The sequence below is a fragment of the Malaclemys terrapin genome, chromosome 11 (assembly GCF_027887155.1).
Source record: "Malaclemys terrapin pileata isolate rMalTer1 chromosome 11, rMalTer1.hap1, whole genome shotgun sequence".
Taxonomy (NCBI): Eukaryota; Metazoa; Chordata; order Testudines; family Emydidae; genus Malaclemys; species Malaclemys terrapin.
Window position 1 is genome coordinate 62,383,954 of NC_071515.1, and position 27,160 is coordinate 62,411,113.

Here is a 27,160-nt window from a genome sequence, read left to right on the forward strand (position 1 = left end):
ATAAACCCACGGCTGGCACGGGCACTGCGGCCGAAAAATTGCTGTGTAGACACTAGGGCTTGGGCTGGAGCCTGAGTTCTAAGACTCTGTGAGGGTGGCGGGTCCCAGAGCTTGGACTCCAGCCCTAACCTGACTGTCTACACAGCAATTTTTAGCCCTGCAGCTTGAGCTCCACAAGCTCGATTCAGTTGACCCGGGCTAGCTGTGGCCATGCTCGTGGGGCTTTTATCCCCATGCAGACGTACCCAGTGAAATTACTGTGAACCTTCCTTTAGTTGCCTGAAGATTGCAGTGCTCTTCTGCATTGAAGAGAGCAATTAATATCAGGTGAAATGCAAACATTAGAGCCAAAACATGTTCTCCTTGCTCACTCAAGCACTCCTATTAGCTTCATTCACCTGAATTCAATGAGGTGAGTAGAATTAGGCTCATAATGTACCATATACGATATATACAATTATCTGTTTGGTCCTGAATTGACACAGATGTATTCTTTTTTAAAAGGAGTAATGTAATGTTCACACTGCTTTGTGTATTGCCTTTATCAGGTTTACTAGAAAGCAGTACAAGGCTAAAACCTCATGAAGCTCAGAGCTACAGAAAGAAGGCGTTGTGGGTTTCATGGGTCTCCATCGTTATCACACTGGCTCTTGCAGTGGCTGCCTTCAGTGAGTATTGGGAATATTTTAAACTCTTTAAGCCTTTTTCTTGGCTATCAGAATTTCTCAAAATGCTACAGGATGCTTTATGCTTTTATATCTGTATTACTGTTGGAGTGATTTCTTTGTAGACCGCTTGGGTCTGCATGGTGCTTATAAATTAGTAAAACAGCTTTTTCCTTTTTTTTTCTTTTTTTTTCTTCAGCAGAGAGGGTTGCTGAGGGTCAGAGGAAGATATAGGATATTTTGATTCCTGTTAGCATTTGTGCTAAAACTGTTCATTTTTCAGACTAGTATTAAAAAAATCATTATACAGTGGATTCCTTTCAACCAAGGAGGTCAAACATGAGAAGTCGAGACCTACCTGAGGCTTATATTTGGAATGCTGTGAAGATAGAAGATGAAATGTAGTGGGGAGATGTATAATTTCTCTTAGGCTGGCAAATACCCTAACACAAAGCTAATTTTTGGGAGTGAAGTCACAATCTTTTTAATAAGACTATCTTCCTGGAGGCAAATTTAATGCCATCTATCTGGTAGTCATTTTGATATGGAGAATTAAAAAATAATTCAACATTTTCATTGTGTGAAAAACTGGGTTATAGGTTATTTTTTTAATTTTGTGCTGAGTAAAAGTGTCTTTATTTAACTGCACTAAACAGCACTTTTTCTGTTTTAAAATAACACATTTACTACCAGCTTATTATCCTAATACTGCAGTGATCTTTTTTTAATTTGATGGATAAAACCTGAATTTTACAATGAATAAAAAAAAAAAGTTCCCTTTGTGTGTTTATTTATTTAGAGCCCAGAATGTTTACTGCTCATTTAAAAGGAAAAGCTCCATGCTTCTAGCTAGGAGACAAGAGGCTTCTGAGATCCTCAGAATGTCATCCTTCATTTTGGAAAAGACAGACTTGTATTTTCTGGGAGCTGCAGCAGCATGTGTTTTATTATTCCAATCTGCAATGTTGGACCTGCTGCTGGAAGTTGGTGTCAGCTCCCAAGAGGGATTATTAGAATCTGACCGAATGGTCTCTGCAAAATTCAGCATATATTACTCGAAGCTATTTATATGAAAAACAAGTACAATAGTTTGACTTAAAAAAAAAAAAAAAAAAAGAGAAGGAACATTTTAAAAGCAGCATCTAATGCATTATAGAATATAAACATTTTATGAGAAAGTAGGACAGCTGAGTTTACATTTTGTTCTGCTTCATGAAAATTCAGTAATTTCTTTTTCATACTGGCAATGTAAGAACATGATTGATTATTGTCCCTTCCAAAGAGTTTTGTTATGAAAATATAAAGATAATAGATCAGGTGATATATATGAATTATGGTTATTCAGACTTACTTATATTATAGCTAATAAAGCTAATACAATTATTTTTAGTCATTTGTTTTCAGAGATTTAATTTAATGTTCGGAAATACCAAGAAGTTGTTTTGTTTCACTGAAAACAGCTTTCATTTATCAAAGTTGCAAGACATTAATAAGTACAAAAACAGATTACTATAAATATCCATTTTTCTGTGAAATATTATGATTTTTAAAGTTAGTCTGGATAATTAGATTTGAAAATTTTACCTGGTTATTATTATTATTATCATTTATTCTTTGTAGTATGGTGGAGTAGGATGTGAAAGCCAGGTATGATTATGATGATGGGGACACTGTCGAAGACAAGCAGATGATAGGATGACAGAGAAAATAGTTTAAACACAACTAAGGTCAGTCAGACCGAGAGCCATGCTTTGGGATGAGAAGATGATGATAGCACCTAGGAACCCCAATTGGGCATCAGGGCCTCATTATGCTAGGTACTGTATGGGCAAGTAACAAAAAAGACATAGCTTACAACTGAGGAGCCAGTTCTTCAGCTTGTGTAAATACACATAGATCGTCACTGGAGCTATGCCTATTTATACCAGCTGAGGAATTGGCCCTAATTGTCAGATAAGACACATCAGTTGGACAAAAACAAATAGGGTTCAATGTGGGGGATTGAGGTGATGACATAACACTAGTTTACCATAAAGGACTAAGTCTCGTCTAATCACCTGTCTAACCAGTCATCTCCTTTGTTTACTTTGGAAAGTATTTAATGATGCATAAACGAGACCCTGCTCCTGCAAATAAACACCTGCTTAATGTCTTGTGTGCAAAGCAGGTGAGTAAATGTTTACAGGATTGGGGTCTTAGAGTGTAAGCTTTTCAGGGCATTCATTTCACATAGTCACTGAGCAGTTGTCTTTAGGAACGTGCATGTAAGAGTGATTTAAAAAAAAAAATATACGGTAACTCCTCACTTAACGTCTTCCCGCTTAACGTTGTTTCAAAGTTACATCGCTGCTCTGTTAGGGAACATGCTTGTTTAAAGTTGTGCAATGTTTCCTTAGAACATCGTTTGGCTGCCTGCTCTGTCCACTGCTCGTAAGATTCTGTAGAAGAGCAGCAACTTTATGAACGAGCATTGCACAAGTTCCTCTTCTCCGCCTCCTCTCCCTCCCTCCCTCCCAGCACTTCCCCCGCCAGCAAACAGCTGTTTGGTGGCACTTAGGACTTTCTGGGAGGGAGGGGGAGAGCGAGGAAACATCGTGCCTCTGCTCCTCCCCCTCCATCCCAGAAAGTCCTAAGCGCAGGGAGGGAGGGGGAGGAGTGGGGATGCGGCATGCTCCGGAGAGGAGGTGGAGTGGAGGTGGGCCTGGAGTGGAGCGGGGATGGGAAGAGGCGGGCCTGGAGCATCTCCCGGCAAAGCTGGTGCCTGTTCTTCTGGGGGGAAGCTGCCACTGCTCCTGCGCAAGGTGCTTCCTAGTGTCCTTGCCTGCAGCGGGGTGTGCCTGTGTGGGGTAAGCCAGGGGCACCTCCCAACCACAGTACAGTATTGTACAGTATATAATGCCTTTTGTCTGCCCCCCAAAAATTTCCTTGGAACCTAACCCCCCGCATTTACATTAAATCTTATGGGAAAATTGGATTCACTTAACATCATTTAACTTAAAGTTGCATTTTTCAGGACCATAATTACAACGTTAAGTGAGGAGTTACTGTATAAAAGCAACTATGGTAAATATTCAGCACACATGTAATATCAGGAAAAGACTTAAAACTGTAATGACAGAATTTTTATAGACTATACCAAATGATTACACCATTCATCTTCATAGTGAAGCTGGCTACCCTACAATGAATGAACAATGGGTCACTTTTTGTGTAATACATTGTTAACATGTTAATTAAGGACGACCTCCTTGCCCCTTCACTTGAATTCATTGGGACTATTGACAACAATAGGGAGTGCAGAATTTACCCCCATATATTATAAATACAATCAATTGTGCATAGGCTATTTGATCTTAAGAGGGTGATAATTGTATTTATGCTCAATAACAGTTAATATTTACAAACATATTGATTATGTCCAACTTATTTTAGGTGTTTGGAATACATCTTTCTTCGTGGTATCTAGATGCCAAATTTGTTAAGAATTAAAAGCAGATGCAATACAGATCTTGACATTAAATCTCTGTGAATGTTTAAATGATCAATTGTCATATAATTAACATGTAACAAATGCATTATTAGAGCCTTTTATATTCTTACTATTAAGTGTCTTTTGAACTCTGAGTGATTGACTGTTCCATATGGTCCTTTACAATTTCTTAATTCTGATTGCAGTTTCAACAGTCGACCATCTCATTAAAGTCTCCCATGTTATATCATTCATTATCTGCTCCTTTTCTTTTATGTTTTCCTTGTTGTCACCTTGTTCCTCTAGCCCAGGGGTTTTCAAATTTAATTGCACCGTGACCCTCTTCTGACAACAAAAATTACTACATGACACCAGAAGCTTGAAACCCACCCCCCCAAGCCCTGCTGCCCTGGGGTGGGGGGGCGGGGCAAAGCCTGAGGGGGGCAAAGCTGAAGCCCAAGGCCTTCAGCTCCAGGCAAGGGGCCTGTAACCTGAGCCCTGCCACACAGAGCTGGAGCCTTCAGGCTTTGGCCCTGGGTGGTGGGGCTCCAGCTTTGGCTCCGGGCCTCAGCAAGTCTTAGCCAGCCCTTGCAACCCCATTAAAACAGGGCTGCAACCCACTTTGGGGTCCCAACCCACAGTTTGAGAACCAATGCTCTAGCCAATCCCTGAGTTAGGAGGCATGCCAGGTGATCAAAAGGTTGCTGCCTGTTTGATATAAATGACCGGTTGTCAGTTTAGTCATCTGACTCCGACAATCCTTCGCAAACACCTGCTATTTCCTCCTCGCTATTTCCTCACAACCCATTCAAACTATTTTTTTACTACTTGTTTATAAAGGCAAAGTGTTGGCTATACAGACCCGATTTTCAGTTTCAGTGAGGAACAATCTTTCCACTGTACCTACCATTTCGTGAGCCTGCTCTACTAGATGTTTGATAGCTGTCAGATTGCATTGCCTGCCTTCTGACTACTTCCTTTTGATTTGTCATTAAGTTCTCCCTGTACACTTCTCTTTCAGTCTTCATAATATCCCCCCCACCCGCCCCCAGGGAGTCCTGTACGTTCTTATTGCACCACTACTGCAGTAGCACATAAAAAACCTGTTAGAGAGGGGGACCAGCAGTGAGACTGCATGAGACCTGCATCTGTAAAAATAGAAATATTAGAAGGATAATAAAAATTTTGGGAGGGGTGTGTGTGTGTGTTTGGAGGGAGGGCGGTGGACGTTGAGATTTGTTCCCTTCATGCTTACAGTGGTTGCAACTAAAATAATCTCTAATTTTGTTTTACAATCCCCATCTTCTGGTGCTGCAATGCAGTCCCCATCCTTCCATCCAGGATTAGCTAGAGCTGCATTCAGAACTAATTTTGCAGCTCCTTAATCAGCTGGAATGGTCACTGTGTGATGTGAGACATTCCTTTCCAATGGGCTGAGCTTGTTGTCCCTGCAGAATTTGCATAATCTTTGATGTGATAGTATTCTTAAAGGAGGTTGATAAATCTGACACTAATGGTGATAAGCATGTGCAAAGAAGGTACTTTTAGGGAAGGATGATTGTCAGCAGGGGCTTAGAAGCTGGGCTGCATCATGCTAAGCTATCTTTGTGCCAGGCTTATTGTTGAAAGGGGCAGTGGGCATGGCCAAAATTCATATATAGATTGTAGTGCTGTGAGAAAAGACATTGGAAATCCTATGGACCATTGGTGTGAAGGAAAAATCTTTGTATATCTCCACAATACCCTGCTTCCACTCTTCAGCATCATGTCTTGCTCATTTGCTATGTTGCTATTGGGGGTCCTGATGTTGTCTGCATTAATTTGACCCCTCTGACACGGTTTTTAGGCTGTGAATGGTGAGTTAATGCACAGTGATTTATAATATTTTAAAACTAGAGGTATAATAAACTCTAGTAATGGCATAACAGATGTGTAATGGTGTAGCATAGGTACCTTGTGATGAATGAATTGTGGAAGTCACAGTAAGTTGCTACTGAAAATCCAGCTGGATGGCTGAAAGAGGGAAGCTGCATCCGTCTGAGTATGTTTGGTTTCATCTGGTTAGAAAAGCTAAACAGGGTTTGGCCTGGTCCTTCGGTGGAAGTCTTCCTAGGGAAAAATTTTGTTTGAATATGCTTATCTTTTGTGTACCAGACAGCTGAAAAATAAGAGTGACAGTAGAAGCAGCTTTTTCCTTTAACTCAAAGAGTAGTTCCACTGTTGTCAGATGCAAAGATATCCTACTCTTGACGATTGTTCAGAAGCTTCAGCTACTGCAAAATGCAGCTTCCTGCCTCTGAGCTCTGCACAGGCCACTGCAGTCCAACTGGCTTCTGGGTGCAGTTGAAGGTGTTGGTTCTAAGGACCGGTTTACACTGGGAGGGGGGTAGGGGGGATCGATCTAAGATACGTAACTTCAGCTACGAGAATAGTGTAGCTGAAGTCGACACATCTTAGATTGACTTAGAATCGCTTACTTCGCGGCCTCGTGGCACGGGATCGACGGCTGCTGCTCCCCTGTCGGCTTTGCTTCCACTTCTCGCCGAGCTGGAGTTCAGCAGTCGATGGGAGAGTGATCGGGGATCAATTTATCGCGTCTACACTACATGCAATAAATTGATCCCCGATAGATCGATCGCTACCCACCGATCCGGCGGGTAGCGTAGACGTACCCTAAGAGTAGAGCTATAAAAGCCTTGAGTGCCCATAAATCCTTTATAGACTTTAATTAGGGTGACCATATGTCCCGTTTTGGCCGGGACAGTCCCTTTTTTAAACCCTCTCCTGGCCATCCCGACTTCTTTTTTTTCTGAAAGGAGGCATTTGTCCCATTTTTGCAGATGCCGACTTGATCAGTTGGCAAGAGCAAACAGGACAAGTGCCCACTTTTGTCAAAAAAGTGTGGTGTGGTGTGGAGGAACATGCAGAGTGAGTGTGAGTGGAGATGCTAGCCAGCCCTCCCGCCCCCATTTCAGCATGTGGGACCAGGGGCAAGGCAGGGCTCCAGCGACTGGCAATAGCTTCCTAAAGGGGCTCCCGCAGGGTTCCAGCAATGGGCAACAGTCTCGCGAGGGAGGTGGGGAAGTTGACAGGGTTCCAGCAACGGGCAATAGCCTCACTGGAGGGTGGGGGGATGGCAGAGTTCCAGCAATGGGCAACAGCCTTGCTGAGAGGGGCGGGGGCTTGGGCAAGTGGCTGGAGATGTCCTGTTTTCTCTTTGGGAAATCCGGTCACCCCACATTTAATTTATAAAACCTTTGATATCAATGAAGCCTTAAGGTGCAAATCTACAAGGCCCTTAGTGTCTGGAGACCAGACTCTCTCAAGACTACTCATGCCCATTGTGCCATTTGTTTTTCTGGAATGCTCTTGCTTCCATTGTAGACAAGCAGTGCCAGATAAATATATTCACTCTGCCTTTCTCTTCATTTCTTAATTTGGATGGGAGTGGGTTCAGTTTGTCAAAAGCTGGTTTTAATTTTTGTCATATATTCCCAGAAATTGATCCTGGGCACAGTAGAAATAAATAAGTACAATTAGGTTCAGTTTTTTTTCCAAAATACTTATAGAATCTGTATTTTAAAAATTATTTTACTCATAATTGTTTCTTGCCTTTTAAATAATAATGCATTACATTGCATTAACACAGTGTTTTTACTTACTGAGATTTTGATTGCGCAAACAACAAGGACGTCAAAGTTGTTATTTCATAGCAGCAACTGCAACTTGGCCATCTTGGGTGAATTTCATGCCTGATGTAACTCAGCTGATATTATTCACTAAGGTAGTTGCCCCAGTGTAGGTGCACATTAAGCCATGGACTTTAGTTATGTAGGAACAGGAAATATTACATTTGTAATGGGACTGTGGCTGTGGAAAACAATAGCTTTTTTCCTTTCCTTTTGTGCTATTAAAATCTCATTCCTAAAAGTGCACAAATACAGATTTTTGTGGTAATAGCTTAATTCCTGCCAAGCAGACCAAGATCTTTTAGAATATCATCAAAGCCAGAAACACAACTCTCATTTTAGCAGGCGTGCATTTGTCTAATTTTGTCTTATGATTCAAAGAATGTCAAGTCTGTTAATTTGTCTTCCTGATTAGATTAGCCAAGACTGTTATAATAAACAGAGCAGAGATATTAATACATAAATGTAATGTATAGTCAAAATTCTGAAGTTGAAGCTCCCTTTGCAGACAAGGACTGAATAAGGATTTAGGGATTTGGCATTGTAGAAACAGCTATAAAATAAAGTATAACTGATAACAGATCCTCTGAGGTCCTTCACTGGTAATCATCCAATCCAGTTTGTGAAATGTGCTGCTATTCTGAGAAGTCAATTTCTATTTGAGAAGTTCTTTGCATATGACCTTAATAGAGGTAATTCTGCAGCTGGTAGGATTTTTATCAGACTAGGCTGTTGATATAGGATTTCATAGATTAGCTCCAGTACTGTATGTAAATATGAAAGAAACTGACATGCATATGTTACCATATCAGATCATTCTGAGTTTCCACATTAAATAGTGAAAATGACCTAGACAATGTGAGCTTTCATACATTTGGATTAGAGACGGGCCCAAACTAAACCCCTCATTCTAAATACCCTCAAATTTCAGGATAGTTCAGTGCTGAGTCAGAACTTCATATTAGTCCAGCCCCTGTCTCTATAATGGTGTGGTCCAAAGCCCCACATCCAAACACCCGCCAACTATGGGAGGTCTGGATTCAGATCCAATCTGTTGGTCAGAATGATTAGAAAGCAAGTGACAGAATTTCATTTCTGACTAATGACAGGAAATGTGGGCCTGATTCTCCTCTTAGGTTATTTTTACTCCATTGTAGCTGCATTGACTTGAATGGAGTTACTCCTGATTTACAGTGGTGTAAATGAAAGGAGAATCAGGCTCTATAAGTATTTACATGGACGTGTCGGTATAATTTTTCACTAGTTACCATTTAAAGGCAAACTATACAAACAGCTGAGTTAGTGGATTTCTATTAATGAATTACCTCTCTTTCGCAGTGATACATTTTTAGCTGTTGCTTCAAAAAGAGAATTTTTTAAAAATTGCACATAGTGACAGTCAGTGCTTTTCCTTATGTTTGCATGGTACTGTGCACATGGCAGCAACAGTGGAAATTAATTATAATTAGAGGATTGGACAAATTAGAGGATTGGGCCAAAAGAAATCTCATGAGGTTCAAGAAGGACAAGTGCAGAGTCCTGCACTTAGGGCGGAAGAATCCCATGCACTGCTACAGACTAGGGATTGAATGGCTAGGCAGCAGTTCTGCTGAAAAGGACCTAGGGGTTACAGTGGACAAGAAGCTGGATATGAGTCGACGGTGTGCCCTTGTTGCCAAGAAGGCTAATGGCATTTTGGGCTGTATAAGTGAGCATTGCCACCAGATCGAGGAACATGATCATTCCCCTCTATTAGACATTGGTGAGGCCTCATCTGGAGTACTGTGTCCAGTTTTGGGCCCCACACTACAAGAAGAATGTGGTAAAATTGGAAAGAGTCCAATGGAGGGCAACAAAAATGATGAGGGGGCTGGAGCACATGATTTATGAGGAGAGGCTGAGGAAACTGGAATTGTTTAGTCTGCAGAAGAGAAGAATGAAGGGGGATTTGATAGCTGCTTTCAGCTACCTGAAAGGGGGTTCCAAAGAGGATGGATCTAGACCGTTTTCAGTGGTAGCAGATGACAGAACAAGGAGTAATGGTGTCAAGTTGCAGTGGGGGAGGTTTAGGTTGGATATTAGGAAAAACTTTTTCACTAGGAGGGTGGTGAAGCACTGGAATGGATTACCTAGAGTGGTGGTGGAATCTCCTTCCTTAGAGGTTTTTAAGGTCAGGCTTGACAAAGCCCTGGCTGGGATGATTTAGTTGGTGTTGGTCCTGCTTTGAGCAGGGGGTTGGACTAAATGACCTCCTGAGGTCCCTTCCAACCCTGATATTCTATGATGATGATAAAAAAGTAGGCCAAGATTTTTCAGACGTGACCAGTGATTGTCAGTGCCTGAGTTTTTGGGTGCCCAACTCAAGAGTCTTTTAAAGGAGACTTATTTTCAGAGGTGGGTGCTCAGCACTTTCTGAAAATCAATTCCTTTTAAAATGTCTCAACATGAATACCCAAAAATGGAGGCCAACCACATTCATTAGTCATTGTTGAAAATCTTGGCCTTCATATTTTCTTTTCCAGATGCTATATCAAATCACTTGGCCTTTCCGATTGTTAAGGGCCAGGATTTATATTGGCAAAAAGCCATTAGACACATACTGATATTTAATATGCAGGATCCCTCCCATCCATGTAAAAGTTAAAAAGTGAACAGAAATCCCATCTGAGTGTTTAAACATCCGATTTTACATATTGCACAGGACATTTAATTACACCTACAATAAAAAGACAGAGGGCCCAGTCTCTCAGAAGTGTCAATGAAATAGCAAAATTAAACTCCAAGGTCTAAATTCTACTGATGGTGATACCTATGCAACCCCGCTGGCCTCAATTTGGTTGCACTGGTGTAACTGTGAGTGTAATTTGGCCCCATCATATTATATGAAGGGTTTAAAGGACAAACCAATTACATGTATAGCTCCAGCAGAAGATGGCCTTACAATATAGTGAGGCTTTTTTTAGTAACAGCAAAATATGGTTTTCACTCATATGAAAATAAAATGACAGGCCAGTAAGGGCCCGCTGCCCTTATGCATACAAAACTCTATGTGACTTTAGTTGACGAAGAAAAATGTGTAAATATTGCAGGCTTACAATGGTAGGAGCTTGTGTAACACATCAGGCAATCTTCCTGGAGTTGTCCAATAGAATATAGTGAGTTGGTATCGGGTAATCCAGTAATCTAGTCTGAAATATAAAGAAGGCCACATCATGATGCATGTGATTTTATGTTCTTAAAATGAAAACAGAAATGAAGTTGAAAGTTTATGATTGTGGCAGGAGCTTATTAAAACAAACAGATTTCACATTCAGATGCCAGTCTTTAAAACATAAGTCCCCCGTGTGTGTTTACATAGAAAATGGAAGATCAGTCATTCTCTGGGACAAATTCTGCAATAATATTACAGTCCTTAAAATCCCACCAATGACAAGAATTTGTCCCAAGGAATTTTGCAGCTAAGATGGACATCCAATATTGAGGGAAATCTAACATCAGCACTTTTGCTGGTCACAACTGCAATATGATACATAAGGAACGAAGCTCAGGTAATTGGTCCTAGTCCATTTATGATTGTTTAGGTCAAAACCAATGCTTAAAACCAGTGCTCATCCTGGAGCACGGCTGTCATGTGCTGTCTAGAAGATGAATAATAATACCTTCTTCCACCCTTTGTCTATCTTATCTATTTAGATTGTAAGCTGTTTGGAGGACTGTCCCTTACTATGTCTGCAAGGTGCCTAGCAAACAGGGGTGCTGAAACACTTTGTATAGTGGGGGGAGCTGAGAGCCATTGAACCAAATTGTAAACCCTGTATATGATGGAAAACACTTCATGCCAGAAGGTGCGACAGCACCCCTAGCACTCCTAGTTCCAGCACCTATGCTAGCAGACTACTGTAATGCAATTAATTAATAACAGTATATATTTATGTGCAGCTTTATGGGCTCCACAAATTTAGGCCTCTAATAGTGGAGCCCCAGTGAAGACAATGAGGTCCTGTGTGGGCTGATGAAGTGGGTATTCACCCATGAAAGCTTATGCTCCAATACATCTGTTAGTCTTAAAGGTGCCACAGGACTCTCTGTTGCTTGTGTTGGCTAAAGCATCCAACCATGCTTGTCCAGTTACAGGGCTGGAGTCTTATGCAGTAAGATACTTAACTATCAAATGTCAGATAATTCAGTAATTGGGTTGGTGTAAATTCCTGCATCTGTGCAATAATGCATCTTTTTCATATCTGTTACACAGTTAAACTACACTATTGGTGGGCAGAAGGTGCATTTTGACTAAAATACTACATACAAATCTTTAGGAAAATTCATAAACATTATGCTTACTGCAGTAATGACTTTCCTAATTTAAAATAACTAGGTATTTGAAATTACTTTTCTTCGAAGGGCAAATGTAGAACTACTCACCCACAATATTCATTAAAAAGCAAGACCAGCAAACCAGACCTGTATTAGAAGAGTAATTGAATCCAATTCTGTACTAAATATGGTAGAAAAATCAAATGATCAACATGATATTGACAATACAAATGAATAACTCTACTACATCAGGCCAAGCTACCATGTGAAGTAGATTTCCTTATGAATTCATGATATGCCAATCAGACTTGATTTCCTTATACATTTTCCTGCTATATGCCACAAAGTTTGTTTACTATCAGAGATGAACTTGTAATTCTCTGTGTCTGGAACAAAAGACATGTCAGGAATAAGGAAAGAAATTGAAAGTTTAATATTCATTGCAAAATAATGTTTTATTCAGAGTGTATTGGTTGTGTGTGAGGCTGTAAGTTGCTACGTAATTAAAACTGAAACTTTTCAAAAGTGCAGTGTTAAAAGATGGAAATGAAAATCATGGCTGTCTTTTAGTTTTACTTTCCTTAAAATATGCCAGGAACTTTAAAATATTAATTGATTTAGCTGAACTTATTAGACCCTCAGATGCAAAGACTATTACCTCATTTGAATTTAATAATAACATTGTAGCTGTTTTGCATAACAGAGACTGTTGAGAACATTTATTATATAATTTGACGCTGGTGAATTTTTTTTAGTGTGTAATTTCTTCAATTCCAGTACTGAATTAACTTCTCTTTCAGTTGAAGTTCTGGCCAAATAGACTTTAATACTCACCCTGCACAGTATTTCACTTGCCAGTTAAACTGTTTTTTTGTATGTGAGGTACAGATGAATAGTAGAGAAATTTTGCTACCAAGCAAGGAATGAGGAAAATATTATATGCCTCTTTAAAATGTCATGTGGTTCACAGCAGATTTAGATGACAGTGATAAAAATACGTGGTTGATCTACACCTGTGCTCCCCCGGTTGCCAACACCAATGAAGCTGCACCAGTGCTATACCAGTAATTGTAGAGGAAAAACTAGATGCTATAGCAAGGGGTGGTGCTGCTTCAGTAGGTGGCACTCTTCCTTCTGAGTCTAATGTCCTGACATTCTATTCAAGGTCACTGTGCTACTGGAGGGGCTCTCTCTCCAGAGAAACACAAAACTAATGTCCTGGCCACTTGTATTCATTAGATCGGGGGTTGGCTGCCTTTCAGAAGTGGTGTGCCAAGTTTTCATTTATTCACTGTAATTTAAGGTTTTGCGTGCCAGTAATACATTTACAGGGGCCGGCGGACTCAACCCCAGACTGGCAGTGGGCTGAGTGAGGCCAGAGGCTGGGACCCTAGGCTGGCAGTGGGCTGAGCCGCTCAGCCCGCTTCTGGTCTGGGGTTCCATCCACCGGCCCCTGCCGGCCTGTGTCCTGGCTGCTGGCCCCGGTCAGCCCGCTGCCAGCCCGGATTTCTGTCCATCAAGGCCGGCAGTGAGCTGAGTGGGGCTGACGGCCAGGACCCTGGCTGGCAGGGGGCTGGTGGATGGAACCCGAGGTCGGCAGCAGAATGCCACTGAAAATCAGCTTGCATGCTGCCTTTGGCATACGTGCCATAGGTTGCTGACCCCTGCATTAGATGATATGACACTCTTTGGAAGAGTGGGCATGTTAATAATGGTATTGTGGGAGAGTTCAATTTACACACCAGTGAGCATTCCACCCTAGTAGTAGGCACGTTTCTTTGGGGTTGTGCAGTAGTCATTATATATAGATTATGAATCAGTTACTAAATGTTGATAAAACATATGGAACTCATCAGAATGAAATATATTACATAAGTGTAAGATCATTATAATAAAATAGACAAAAGTACTAACTTTTCCTTCTGGGGAGATGATACCCAGTATAAGCTTCTAAGGGCGTGATCTTCATTATATACTCAAAATTCCCACTTACTCATGAAATAACTACAGAGGCAGCCCTTCACTATAAAAGGTAGGATGATCTCAGGCTATCTCAACACTGGGCCAATAAGACTGGGCAAATGGATTTGTATCAGATAAGAACAATCATAAACCATTGGCCAAAATTTGAAGCAATCTCTTGATTTGAAAAGATGAGAACTTTATTAATCACTAATTTTCACTTTCACTTGCAAGGCAACCTTTCCAGTGCAAAGAACAAGGGCCACCTTTCTCCTCCTCTACCTTCCCAGGAGAGCCCCCTTCCTTTTCTCTCTTCTCTGGAAGCAGAGAAGAAAGGGAATAAATAGTTACTCCCACAATGTTGAGAAGCAGATCAACCAGCCCTCAGCCTGAAACGGGTGAGCTATGTAACTGGTGACTGGAGTAAGCCAGCTATCCTTTCGATTGGATAGACTGAGGCTATTGGAGGGGTTTAGTCTAACAAATGGCCCCTCAAGGAGCAATGCTTTTGTCAGTTACAGCTGCAGAAGTCTCAGTGTTCATGTAAGTTGCTTTTGCAGATTGCAGCATGCACAATATCACCTTTTTGGAAAGATTATATTGGCTGCTTCAATGCAGACAACAACACTGAGGCCACAAGTACTGAGAAGAGCTATTGCAGAACAAAAACCCCTTCCATATTCTAAACAGAGAATCTCTCCTCCAGATATTAAGGTTTGTGCATCAGTGAATTATGGATTGTAATGTCTCTTTTTTAATATAGCAAGGTGAAGAAAATGTGGACCTACCTTCAATCTCCTCATTCCATTTAGTTTCCTTTTTTGGGGGCTCACAATTTTCCATTAAACAGCTTGTGGACGAAGAATGAAAATGCCTCCCCAAGCCTGGAAAAATATTAATTTCTGCAAGTTTTAAGGAAAAGAGATTTATTGTCAGTCTGTGGGAGATTTAATAGAATGCAAATGCAGCTTCCAGTGTCAGCCAGGAAATGCAGTTGGGGAAATCATAAATATTTGCATGATTTACCATTGTACAGGGCCCATAAAAAGCTTGCTTAAAATGCAGTTAGAAATGCTAAAGTCTGGTATTAGAAAGGGAAGCATCTGTCTGGATAGTTTTTTAAATTGTATATTTAGAATGTACTATGCTTTGGTCAGAAGAATTATTTCTGATCCAGTAGGTTAACATTGCCTTTCCACAGCAACCAATGGTTTGGGGTTTTAGTAGCAGAGCTATGCAGTTTTAATGGTGCTATATTTCACATTCAAGAGAGAGTTGGGTTAATCATAGGGACATATTCTTCAGAGCCTGGAAAAACTAGCTCCTATTTAGAGGTGGACACTATGATTCAGAGTAAGGTAGGTCTACCTTTTAACCACCATTGAGGATCCAGTCTAGCTCCACTGAAGTCAATGACACAACTCCCATTGAAAGAATGTTGTAGGATCAGGCCCTAAGTTGTTAGGAGAAAGCCACTAAGCAGTACATTAGGGAATAAGAAATCCTTTACCAGCACTGTTTCATAAGTAATCAATTAGTCTATGCCTGTGTGGGGAAGGGTGGGGTGGATGAAAGGTTTCAGTCCTACTGTTGTTGTTTCATAAGTAGATAATGAATGAGGGCTGTTTATACTCAGAGGATTAACGTCTACCTCCTGACTTGATAGGCCTCACTGTACATGACTTGCTGCAGCAGCCAACATTTATCAGACTATGATGTTCAACTCTGTAGAACTAATAGTACACAAAGGAACATATTTATTTGCTTTTCTGTGTGGGACATTAGGTTTTAATAATAAACTCAATATCTTTTTACTTAACACGACTTGATATTTCCAAGAAAGTATAACAAGAAAGAGAAATATTATCAAAAAGTCCCCAAAATCAAGAAACAGGCCCACAAGATAAACTTTGGCACCATAGATAATGGTTGTAATTGGGCTGTCAAGCGATTAAAAAAATGTAATCATGATTAATCGTGCGATTAAACAATAGAATACCATTTATTTAAAATATTTTGGCTGTTTACTACACTTTCAAATATATTAATTTCAATTACAACACAGAATACAAAGTGTACAGTGCTCACTTTATATTTATTTTTTATTACAAATATTTGCACTGCAAAAAGCAAAAAAACAGCATATTTCAATTCATCTAATACAAGTACTGGAGTGCAATCTCTTTAACATAAAAGTTGAACTTACAAATGTAGAATTATGTACAAAAAAAGACAGCATTCAAAAATAAACAATATAAAACTTTATAGCCTACAAGTCCATTCAGTCCTACTTCTTCGTCAGCCAGTCACTCAGACAAACAAGGTTCGTTACTATTTGCAGGAGATAATGCTGCCTGTTTCTTGTTTACAATATCACCTGAAAGTGAGAACAAGTGTTTGCATGGCACTGCTGTAGCTGGCATTGCAAGATATTTACGTGCCAGATGCGCTAAAGATTTATATGTCCCTTTATGCTTCAACCACCATTCCAGAGGACATGTGCCCATGCTGATGATGGGTTTTGCTTGATAATGATCCAAAGCAATGGAGACTGACGCATGTTCATTTTCATTATCTGAGTCAGCAGAAGGTTGATTTTCTTTTTTGGTAGTTTGGGTTCTATAGTTTCTGCATCAGAGTGTTGCTCTTTTAAGATTTCTAAAAGCATGCTCCACACCTTGTCTCTCTCTTTTGGACGGCACTTCAGATTCTTAAACCTTGGGTTGAGTGCTGTAGCTATTTTTAGAAATTTCACGTTGGTACCTTCTTTGAGTTTTGTCAAATCTGCTGTGAAAGTGTTCTTAAAACGAACATGTGCTGGGTCATTATCCGAGACTGCTATAACATGAAATATATGCAGAATCATAGAATCACAGAATATTAGGTGGGAAGAGACCTCAGGAAGTCATCTAGTCCAATCCCCCGCTCAAAGCAGGACCAACACCAACTAAATCATCCTAGCCAAGGCTTTGTCAAGCCAGGCCTTAAAAACCTCTAAGGATGGAGATTCCACCACCTCCGTAGGTAACCCATTCCAGTGCTTCACCACCCTCCTAGTGAAATAGTGTTTCTTAATATCCAACCTAAACTTCCCCCACTGCAACTTGAGACCATTACTTCTTGTTCTGTCATCTGCTATCACTGAGAGCAGCCTAGCTCCATCCTCTCTGGAACCCCCCTTCAGGTTGTTGAAGGCTGCTATCAAATTCCCCCTCACTCTTCTCTTCTGCAGACTAAATAACCCCAGTTCCCTCAGCCTCCCCTCATAAGTCATATGCCCCAGCCCCCTAATCATTTTCATTACCCTCCGCTGGACAATCTCCAATTTGTCCACATCCCTTCTGTAGCGTGGGACCAAAACTGGACACGATACTCCAGGTGTGGCCTCACCAGTGTCAAATAGAGGGGGTAAAACAGAGCAGGAGACATACAATTCTCCCCCCAAGGAGTACAGTCACAAATTTAATTGATGCATTATTTTTTTAATGAGCATCATCAGCATGGAAGCATGTCCTCTAGAATGGTGGCTGAAGCATGAAGAGGCATACGAACGTTTAGCATATTTTCTACAAAAGTGCCATGCAAATGCCTGTTCTTACTTTCAGGTGACATTGTAAATAAGAAGCAGGCAGCAGTATCTCCCGTCAATGTAAACAAACTTGTTTGTCTTAGCAATTGGCAGAATAAGTGGTAGGACTGAGTGGACTTGTAGGCTCTAAAGTTTTACACTGTTTTGTTTTTGAGGGCAGTTCTGTAACCAAAGAAAATCTGCATTTGTAAGTTACACTTTCATGATAAAGAGATTGCACTACAGTACTGGTATGAGGTGAATTGAAAAATACTATTTCTTTTGTTTATCATTTTTACATTGCATATATTTGTAATAAAAAATAATATAAAGTGAGCACTATGCACTTTGTGTTCTGTGTTGTAATTGAAATCAATATTGAAAATGTAGAAAAACATCCAGAAATATTTAATACATTTCAATTGATAGTCTATTGTTATAAGTGTGATTAATCGTGATTAATTTTTTTGAGTTAATTGCATGAGTTAACTGGGATTAGTTGACAGTCCTAGTTGTAATTAAATTTATTGCTATATGCTCCCTACAATACGGGCTCCTGAATGTATGAATGCTGTCATTCTCTCTCTGAGTACATGAAAGGATTCTTTATCTGAATGAAGATCTCAGTAGTTGCAGATGCTAACAGCAGAACAATCTGATTTGTGTGATTTGGGAATCCCAAGGAACACTGAGGAAGACTGCACACAACTATAACTTTGTTGCTGGTCTCTGATAAAGAGCTGTGCATTGGATTATCTAGTCCATATTTGCCTAAAGAGAGGTGGTGTGGTCTAGTGAAAGTCTTAGAGTTAAGGGTCAAATTCAGAAGTGATGTGTAACATAGATTCATAGATTCATAGATTCATAGATTCTAGGACTGGAAGGGACCTCGAGAGGTCATCGAGTCCAGTCCCCTGCCCGCATGGCAGGACCAAATACTGCCTAGACCATCCCTAGTAGACATTTATCTAACCTACCCTTAAATATCTCCAGAGATGGAGATTCCACAACCTCCCTAGGCAATTTGTTCCAGTGTTTAACCACCCTGACAGTTAGGAACTTTTTCCTAATGTCCAATCTAGACCTCCCTTGCTGCAGTTTAAACCCATTGTTTCTGGTTCTATCCTTAGAGGCTAAGGTGAACAAGTTCTCTCCCTCCTCCTTATGACACCCTTTTATATACCTGAAAACTGCTATCATGTCCCCTCTCAGTCTTCTCTTTTCCAAACTAAACAAACCCAATTCTTTCAGCCTTCCTTCATAGGTCATGTTCTCAAGACCTTTAATCATTCTTGTTGCTCTTCTTTGGACCCTTTCCAGTTTCTCCACATCTTTTTTAAAATGCGGCGCCCAGAACTGGACACAATACTCCAGCTGAGGCCTAACCAGAGCAGAGTAGAGCGGAAGAATGACTTCTCGTGTCTTGCTCACAACACACCTGTTAATGCATCCCAGAATCATGTTTGCTTTGTTTGCAACAGCATCACACTGTTGACTCATATGGTATAGATCCTTTTAGGCTAAGTCTCCCTTAGATCTTCTTACACCACAAGTGTGGGCCAGGTTCTCAAATTTGCATAGGTCCACTGACTACTGTGAAGCTACCTCTGTGAGAATTAATCAGTGCCATTTTACATGCAGGGGAGCCAGGTGATGATGAAAAAAGGTAAGTTTTGAAAGATGTAGGCTACTTTAGCTTACCCTTCTTTACATGCTTTTTTTTTTTTTTAAGCTGTGTTTCTTGCTGCCCTCCTCTTTTCTTTGTTCAGAGGTCTGCATCTAAGTCATGCATCTTAAAGGGATGGAAAGAAAATGTAAGTTGCATCAACTCATTCCACCTAGACTCACTGAGACCCATAGGAAAGTGGTGAAAATATTCGGGAAGAGGGGGCTGAGTAATACGGACAGGCCCCACTCTCTGGTGTGTGTATGTGGGTTGCTGTCTCTATCCTGGCCCAGTGTGGAGGGGTGGCCTGGTGCAAGATGGGAGAGGAGGATGGAGAGCACGTCTGCCCTACACTCACCCCACAGTAGGGCTGAGCCTGGCTCCCTGCTCCGGCTAATTGGCTTTCATTGTTTGCAGATGCTGTTGGGGGTTCCTCCACATGGGGTTGCGGGTTTTAGCCAGCTAACCACCCCAAGATGATGGAGGAGGAGAAGGAGGGGGAAAAAGGTCATCAGCCCCACATAATACTTCAGAATGAAGATGGGATGCTGATGTTAGGGCTAAAGAGGCGAGGGGTTCCTAGGTGAGCCCTAGGGGACTGGAGCAATGGAAGAAGGGAAAAGGGAGTTGGTGCAGCCAGGAGTTGGGGGCTTTTGAACTGATCTGTAGGGTAGATGGACTTGGGTGTAGGGGGCAGCAGAAAGGCCCAGCAGGGAAGAGGAATGGTCGAGCAGCGGGGTAGGCAGGGGAGGAGAGGGAGGCTAGGGGAAGGGAATTGGTTTGAGGATGGTGGGAATGAGGGGATGGGAGAGTAGAAGAGGTTTTAAGAGGTGGGGGGGAAGAGAGCTTGGGGGAATGGTGAGCAGTGGTAGGGGAGGATTTGGGGTGGCAATGGTGGGGGTTTGGCAAGTGGAGGTAGGGTGATGTTTCCTGGGGTTTTTGTGACAGGGTGGGTTTGTTTGGGGAGAAGGGAGTTGGTGTGGTGGGGAGGTGAGATGGGTGGTGGGCTGTGGGGGTAGCAGAGGATTGGGGGTTATTTGTGGGGTGGGAGGGAGAGGAGCACAGGGAGCTGTGTGGCGGTGCTGGTGACTACAGTTGGATATGGCTGGGTATAGCTCCTTCCTCCACAGCCCTCTTCTCCCCTCCCTGTGTCTTGCTCTCTCTTCTCCACAGTCCCCATGCCCCAGCCCTGCTCGCAGGCAACAGGGAAGGATGGACTTGCTGTCACTGCACTAGGAATGGGGCTGGGTGTGGGGCCACACTTGGGACAGACTCTGCCCACAGCACCATGCTGGGGACCTGTGGACCTGTGCCACCATTGCCTGCTGCCGGGGACTCTCCCTGCTTGTCCTGCTGCTGGGCAGCCAGGCAGCTTGGTGCCAAGATGGCCCTGGCACTGCCAGAGGCAGGGAGCCACCTGCGGAGTTGGGATCTGCGCATGGGTGGCAGGATGGCTGAGATTAGCTGGGTCTGATGACCCCCCTCTAGCCCTCACCACCTGCCGCCTATGGATTTACCTGTGAATTTATTCCAGGAACTTGAGAGTTCTAATCCTGTTTGTGGCACTGTATTTCTCTGTAGCCTTGGGTAAATCACTTTACCATTGTAAGTCTGTTCTCCATTTGTAAAATCAGGACATAATATTTTGCTGCCCCTTATGGATGATGTGAGGACTAATTTACAGAAGTTAATATTTGAAGGTACAGGACTAGATCCTGAATTGCAGCTAGGAGTGCTGGGGCAGCTCCGGGAAGAGGGGTACAAAAGGAGCTTTGCACTCCTGTACAATGCAAGAGACTCTGGGGGAATGCCCTGACCTCTTTCCCCCTGGTACGTGGCTGCTGGGGCAGGGGTGGGTAAGAGCAGCTGCAGTGGCTCTACGGCACCTAAGGATTCCTCAACTCCATGACTGGGTAAGGGAGCTTGACGGCCAGTGGAGAGGCACAAAGCTGCCCTAATGCAGGACAGAATCTATTCTGTAATGTGCAATATATGTTCCAAGCATTGTTAACATTTGAACTGTGCTTCGAGATCTTCAGAGGAAAGGCCCTGTAGAAGGGCAAAGTATTACATTTTCCAGTTGCTTTTGGTTTTGTTCAGCTTTGTCCTATTCTAGAATTTCTCATGCAAGTATAAATAGGTTATTCATCATGCAGTATAGGATACATAAAGATCTGACCTTTGCTTTTAATGAATCTATTTAACTGTTACCCAACTGATACATTTCACAGTTAAATGTAATTTAAAAAGCAATATTGGCACCTGTGCGTACAAACAGGTTGTCACAGTCACACTGCATCTTTATTTTAAAGAGGCAGCAGAATCTTGGTCTTTAGCCTGAATATCTGCTTCTACGAGATCTGTTTATGAAAGAACTCAATTAGTACATATTCTCTAACTTACTTCCTGCATGTGTAAATTTTAATACAGAATTATTTTAGTTTTTGGCTTGTTCAGATTGAACGTAGTTACCTTTTTTGGCAAGATGCAGCTAAATTCTAGAGTAGATTAATAAAATGTATTCCATTCAAGCTGGTCTATAAGTCTGATTCTGATCTCATGGTGGTGGAAATGCCTTGACTTGAGTGGTGTTACTCCTGATTTACAGTGGTGTTCCTTAAGTCAGAATTGGGCTTTATTCTCAGTGCTTGGCTTTGATAGTTATTAACATTTATGTCACAGTACAAGTCTTAGGACAATGCAAAAAAATCAAGATAGGCAAGGTCAGTGTACTGGTTCTGCAGGAGATGTTGATCAAGGAGTCAACGTGGTAGCTGCCCAGCATGCAAAATCCTCACTGAAATCAATAGGACTTCCTTGCAGGCAGGATCAGGTCAATGACAAAGAAGATTTTATTTTGCTTATAGTGTTAGGCTTGAAAAAAATCCACACACTATATAACCAATTATAAAAACACATAAAACATATCTGATCAGGCTGTCTTCCAGTTTACTGTTACATAGACATTACAAAACAAAATGAAACCAGCAAACACACAGGATGACAAAAATACTACAATACTAATATTGGGGTCTTTGTATCCCAGCCTACTAACAAAAGACTTCCCCAATCTGGTTAACTCTTTTCATCCAGATATCAAAGTCTTGTCTCTAATAGTCAATTTAATGAGAAGAATGCTTGTTGATTGTAGTATCTGAGCATCTCGCAGTCTTTAATATATTTATCCTAACACAACACTGTTGCATAGGTGCCGACTCCGTGGGTGCTCCAGGGCTAAAAAATGGTGGGTGCTTAGCACCTAACGGCACCCGTCCTATCAGAGCCTCTCCCTTCTCTCCCCTCCCCCCAGTGCCTCCCGCATGCCTCAGATCAGCTGTTCCGTGGCATGCAGGAGTCGCTGGGGGGGAGGAGTGAGGGCTGGGCACGGTTGGGGGAGGGGGTAGGAAGAGGCAGGGCAGGGGTAGTGCCTTGGGGAAGGGGTGGAGTGGGGGCAGAGCCTGGGGGGGAGCACCCCCCAGCACATTAAAAACTCGGCATGTATGCCCCCTCCACCCCGTGAGGTAGGAAAGTGTTGTTATCCTCCTTTTACAGATGGGGAACTGAGGCACAAAGACACTAAGGGTATATCTGCACTGCAGCTGGGAGAGCATTTCTTGAGCTATTTTAGCACTGTAGCTGTGGCAGGATGGGTGGCAGCTTGGGCTAGCTTCCTGAGTTCAAGCCCATCAACCCCCTCTGGTATGTTCTCAGGCAGCCTGTTCTGTCATGGCCACATTGCTATTTTTACCGCACTAGTATGTGTACCCATGCTGAAAATCACCCTCAGTTGCTGTATAGACATACCCAGTGCCTCTTTGCTCAGGGCCTACATCTTTTTCTCTGTTTATGAAAAGATCTTTCCCTTGGGAAGGAATATCCTTTTAGAGTAAGAATTCCATTAGAGTCAAGTTATGTTCTTAATCATTCAGGATACTATTTTAGAAGCAAAGCAAAAACAAGCCCAAACCACAAAAACCTGTATTGCCTCTATTTTTGTCTCTCCTTCCATATTTGCCTGGTATGTTATTTCCTACCATCTCTGATTGTCCTACACAAAGTATTTACGAAGTCTCAGACTTGCAATTTCCCCTTTTCAAGTCTGTGCCTTATTCAAATGCTTAGGCAGAACTCCTATAAGGATTTTTAACTGTAATCTCTATAGTACATTTTATTCTATTTCCACCATCCTTAGGGTCAAATCCTGCCCTCTAGTATACATCCACAACTCCCATTGACGTCAGTGGAGTAGCACATGTGTGTACCTGAGGCCAGAGGCTGAGCACTGATCATCTCCATTAATCGGTTTCAGTGCCAAATTAATCACCTTGTTTTTGTTTTTGTTGTTCCTTTGGCAGCTGACTCTGCAGCTGCTTCATTTGGGGAGCTCCCAGGTACAGGAACTTGTATGCAGAGATTACAGAATCAGGTCTCAAGTCTGTATTATGTCTTCTCTGTTTGTCCTTACATTTTCATTGGTTGTGTAGTGAGTGAGTGAGTTCCTTTGGGACTCAGATTATATGCACTATTCAGTTCCACTAGGAAGGGTATTAGAGAAAGTGTATTGGGAATAATGATTCCTGAGACCTAGTCATGGTTCTGCCACCAATTTGGGGTTAATAACTCTCTACCTCTCTCTGTGCTCAAGCCAACTCATGAGTTTTATCATGATTCTTACAATATTTGGTGTTTTCCTTAAAGCTGCATCTCCTGGAGTCACATGATTACATAAGAAGCAAGCCATAGAATCATAGAATATCAGGGTTGGAAGGGACCTCAGGAGATCACCTAGTCCAACCCCCTGCTCAAAGCAGGACCAATTCCCAACTAAATCATCCCAGCCAGTATAAGAAAAGAAGGAGGGAGCCAACAGGAGCAGGGAGGGAGATGAGAGAAGAAGTGCAGGGGCTCCCCAGTCCCAGAAGTTAACAATAACTCTTCAAGCCCAAGGAGAAAGGCTGTTCAACTCTTCTCCGTCTTAGACAGGACTTCTCTCATCCCCTAGTGCAGCTCCTTCCTCCAATTGCCCCACCTGACACAGGCCCCATGCCCCAAATTCATCTCCCCACTGAAGCAAGCTGTGAGGCCCCCCCTTCTTAGGCACTGCTTGGCAACCAAACCATTTTGTGGTGTATTGAACTAGGAACTGAACACACTGACTGCCACTGAACCCGAACCAAACCCCAGTTCCACTCCTTACGGCTCGCAGTGATTCTGGTTGGACACCGAATCCTGCGCAGAAATCAGACCAGCCCCTGTTCAGTGCTGTCAACCCAGGAGTCAGATCCCCCCAAATAATGAGATTGTCTTTAAACTGGAAGTAAAAAGTGTATGGAGTCTTTCCTTCTTTCCTAATAGTTGTGGAGAAAAACATGAATCCTAAACACTAAAGCCAGAAGACATGTAAAAAGAACCCCAAATTTTTTTGTTTTAAAAATCTCATGATTTTTAATCCAGTCTTACGATCTTTGAATATTTGGTATTGGGATACTGAGTAAAAGTGTTTCAGGGTGCCTATCTTTTCCGCAGGAGTGTTGTGAGACTTACAGCTCAGCCTGTAAGAGATCTACATGTAGAACTTTTGTATGAATTCTAGCAAATGCTATGTGCAAGATCAGGAGCTTATTTAACAAATATTTGTAAAATGCTTTTTGTCCTTGGATGAAGTGTGCTAGAGAAGAGCAAAGTATTATATTTAGCACCTCCTATCATAGTATAAGATAAGAAGCTGGTTGTGCAGCTGGAAAAAAGAGTGTGAATCAGTTACAGAGATATTATATTTATGCACAGTGTCTCCTTTGCACTCTGACTTATGCACATATTTGTTTGCTTAAAGAGTGTAATGAAACAGTAATTTATATATTAAAAAAAAAGACAGAGGTTGATAATAGCCCTCATGGGCCCCTCCAATAAGAAATGTAATTGAGTTCACTGCATATTAGTCCTCTACATGAATCACTTGTGAAAAAGAAATAAGAAAAATACAGTAGCAAAATAATTTAAAAGAAGTATTTCTTTCACTAATTCAGGAGTAATATTACAAATGTTTATAGACCTGCTTTGAAACAATCTAACTAGGAAATCAGACATTCTTTCACACTTCATCCTGAATTAAGTTTCAAAACTTAATTTGCCATCTCAAAACACCAGGTTATTTTAATATAGCTGTGAGCTGCATAAACAAATAAATTATCTTGGATAATGTTTTGCGTCTGTCAGCACCTAAAGGTGCTTTGCATAATATTGCTACCACTGCAGAATGCTACATAGGCAGACTTCATACCTCACATGTCAATTGGGGGAGGTGCGTTGTAGTTGAAACAACAAGAATATCACAGTAGTTCTTTTGAGGTGTCTTACACTGGTTTATATGACCATTAAATAGTGATTAATGGTCATATTAACTCATAGGAAAAAGAGCAAGCCAAGGCACAGCAATCATTTTAGTAAGGCTAATTTAGTCTCATGATAACATTAAAGAAATCACTTCTAAAAGGATATAGGATATTTCTTTTCCAGTTTAAAGTGCTTTGACTGTCATTAATGTAGTTTCCATAGATGAGGTCATTCTCTGGAAGCTCTGAGTGCCTTCAGTTCTAAACGAAACTATTTAAAGGAGGAAAAACAGCAATCTTCCAACACCCAGCAAAAACACTCAACTTACAGCAAATAGTAGATAATTTCATAATACTGGGCCAGGATGTGGGGTCTAGTAGAACTGCACACAGAGAAAAGTGTGTAGTAAAGGTGGTGTAAAGCTCTCTTTTGCAATCCCATGACCCTGGGGCCACTATGAGCAGGGCCACTCCTCTGGAATAAGTCAGAGGCCTCAGGGCTGCACTAATGTGTACCAGCTACTGTAAGAGTTCCTGCCCTGGCTCCTCATTCCCAGATATTTTCTCCTGGACTGGGGCCATTCTCTCAGAGCCAGATATGCCAGTTATATGGCCACATTCACCGGTGGAGTGGCACAAAATGGAGCACCACACTGGAAGGTCTAGCTGATAGTTTAGAATCCCACTTACAACAAATTGCCTTTTTAATCCATTGAGATGCTGTTTTCCTAACTGCTTTATTTAATCCTCAGAACAGCCCTGTGAGGTAAGTACCATTGTCCCCCTTCTACACTAAGAAACGGAGGCACCGAGACACTGAGCCCTAGTCTACACTACAGGGTTAGGTCAAATTTAGCCGCGTTAGGTCAATTTTATAATGAATGCGTCTACACAAACAACCCCATTCTGTCAACCTAAAGAGCTCTTAAAATCGACTTCTGTACTCCTCCCTGGCGAGGGGAGTAGCGCTAAAATCGACCTAGCTGGGTTGAATTTGGGGTAGTGTGGACGCAAATCGACGTTATTGGCCTCCGGGAGCTATCTCAGAGTGCTCCAATGTGACCGCTCTGGACAGCACTTTCAACTCTGGTGCACTAGGTAGGTACACAGGAAAAGCCCCAGGAACTTTTGAATTTAATTTCCTGTTTGTTGAGTGTGGCAAGCTCAGCAGCACAGGTGACCATGCAGTCCCAGAATCGCAAATGAGCTCCAGCATGGAGCGAACGGGAGACACTGGATCTGATTGCTGTATGGGAAGAAAAATCTGTGCAGGCAGAACTCCGATCAAAAAGAAGAAATGCTAATATATATGCCAAAATCGCACAGGGCATGATGGACAGAGGCTACAACAGGGACACACAGCTGCGCCGTGTGAAAGTCAAGGAGCTCAGGCAAGCCTACCAAAAGACAAAGGAGGCAAACGGTTGCTCTGGGTCAGAGCCCCATACATACAGCTTCTATGATCAGCTGCATGGCATTCTAGGGGGCGACCCTA

General features: G+C 41.9%; 1 protein-coding gene across 1 annotated transcript in view; it reads left to right on the forward strand.

Annotated features, from left to right (window-relative positions):
* The window catches only part of TMEM163 (transmembrane protein 163), a 157,721-nt gene that overhangs the window by 5,790 nt on the left and 124,771 nt on the right, over positions 1 to 27,160 (forward strand). Inside the window, exon 2 of the mRNA XM_054044798.1 lies at positions 549 to 668. Coding sequence (XP_053900773.1) covers positions 549 to 668 — 120 coding nt within the window. The remainder of the gene's footprint in view (positions 1 to 548; positions 669 to 27,160) is intronic.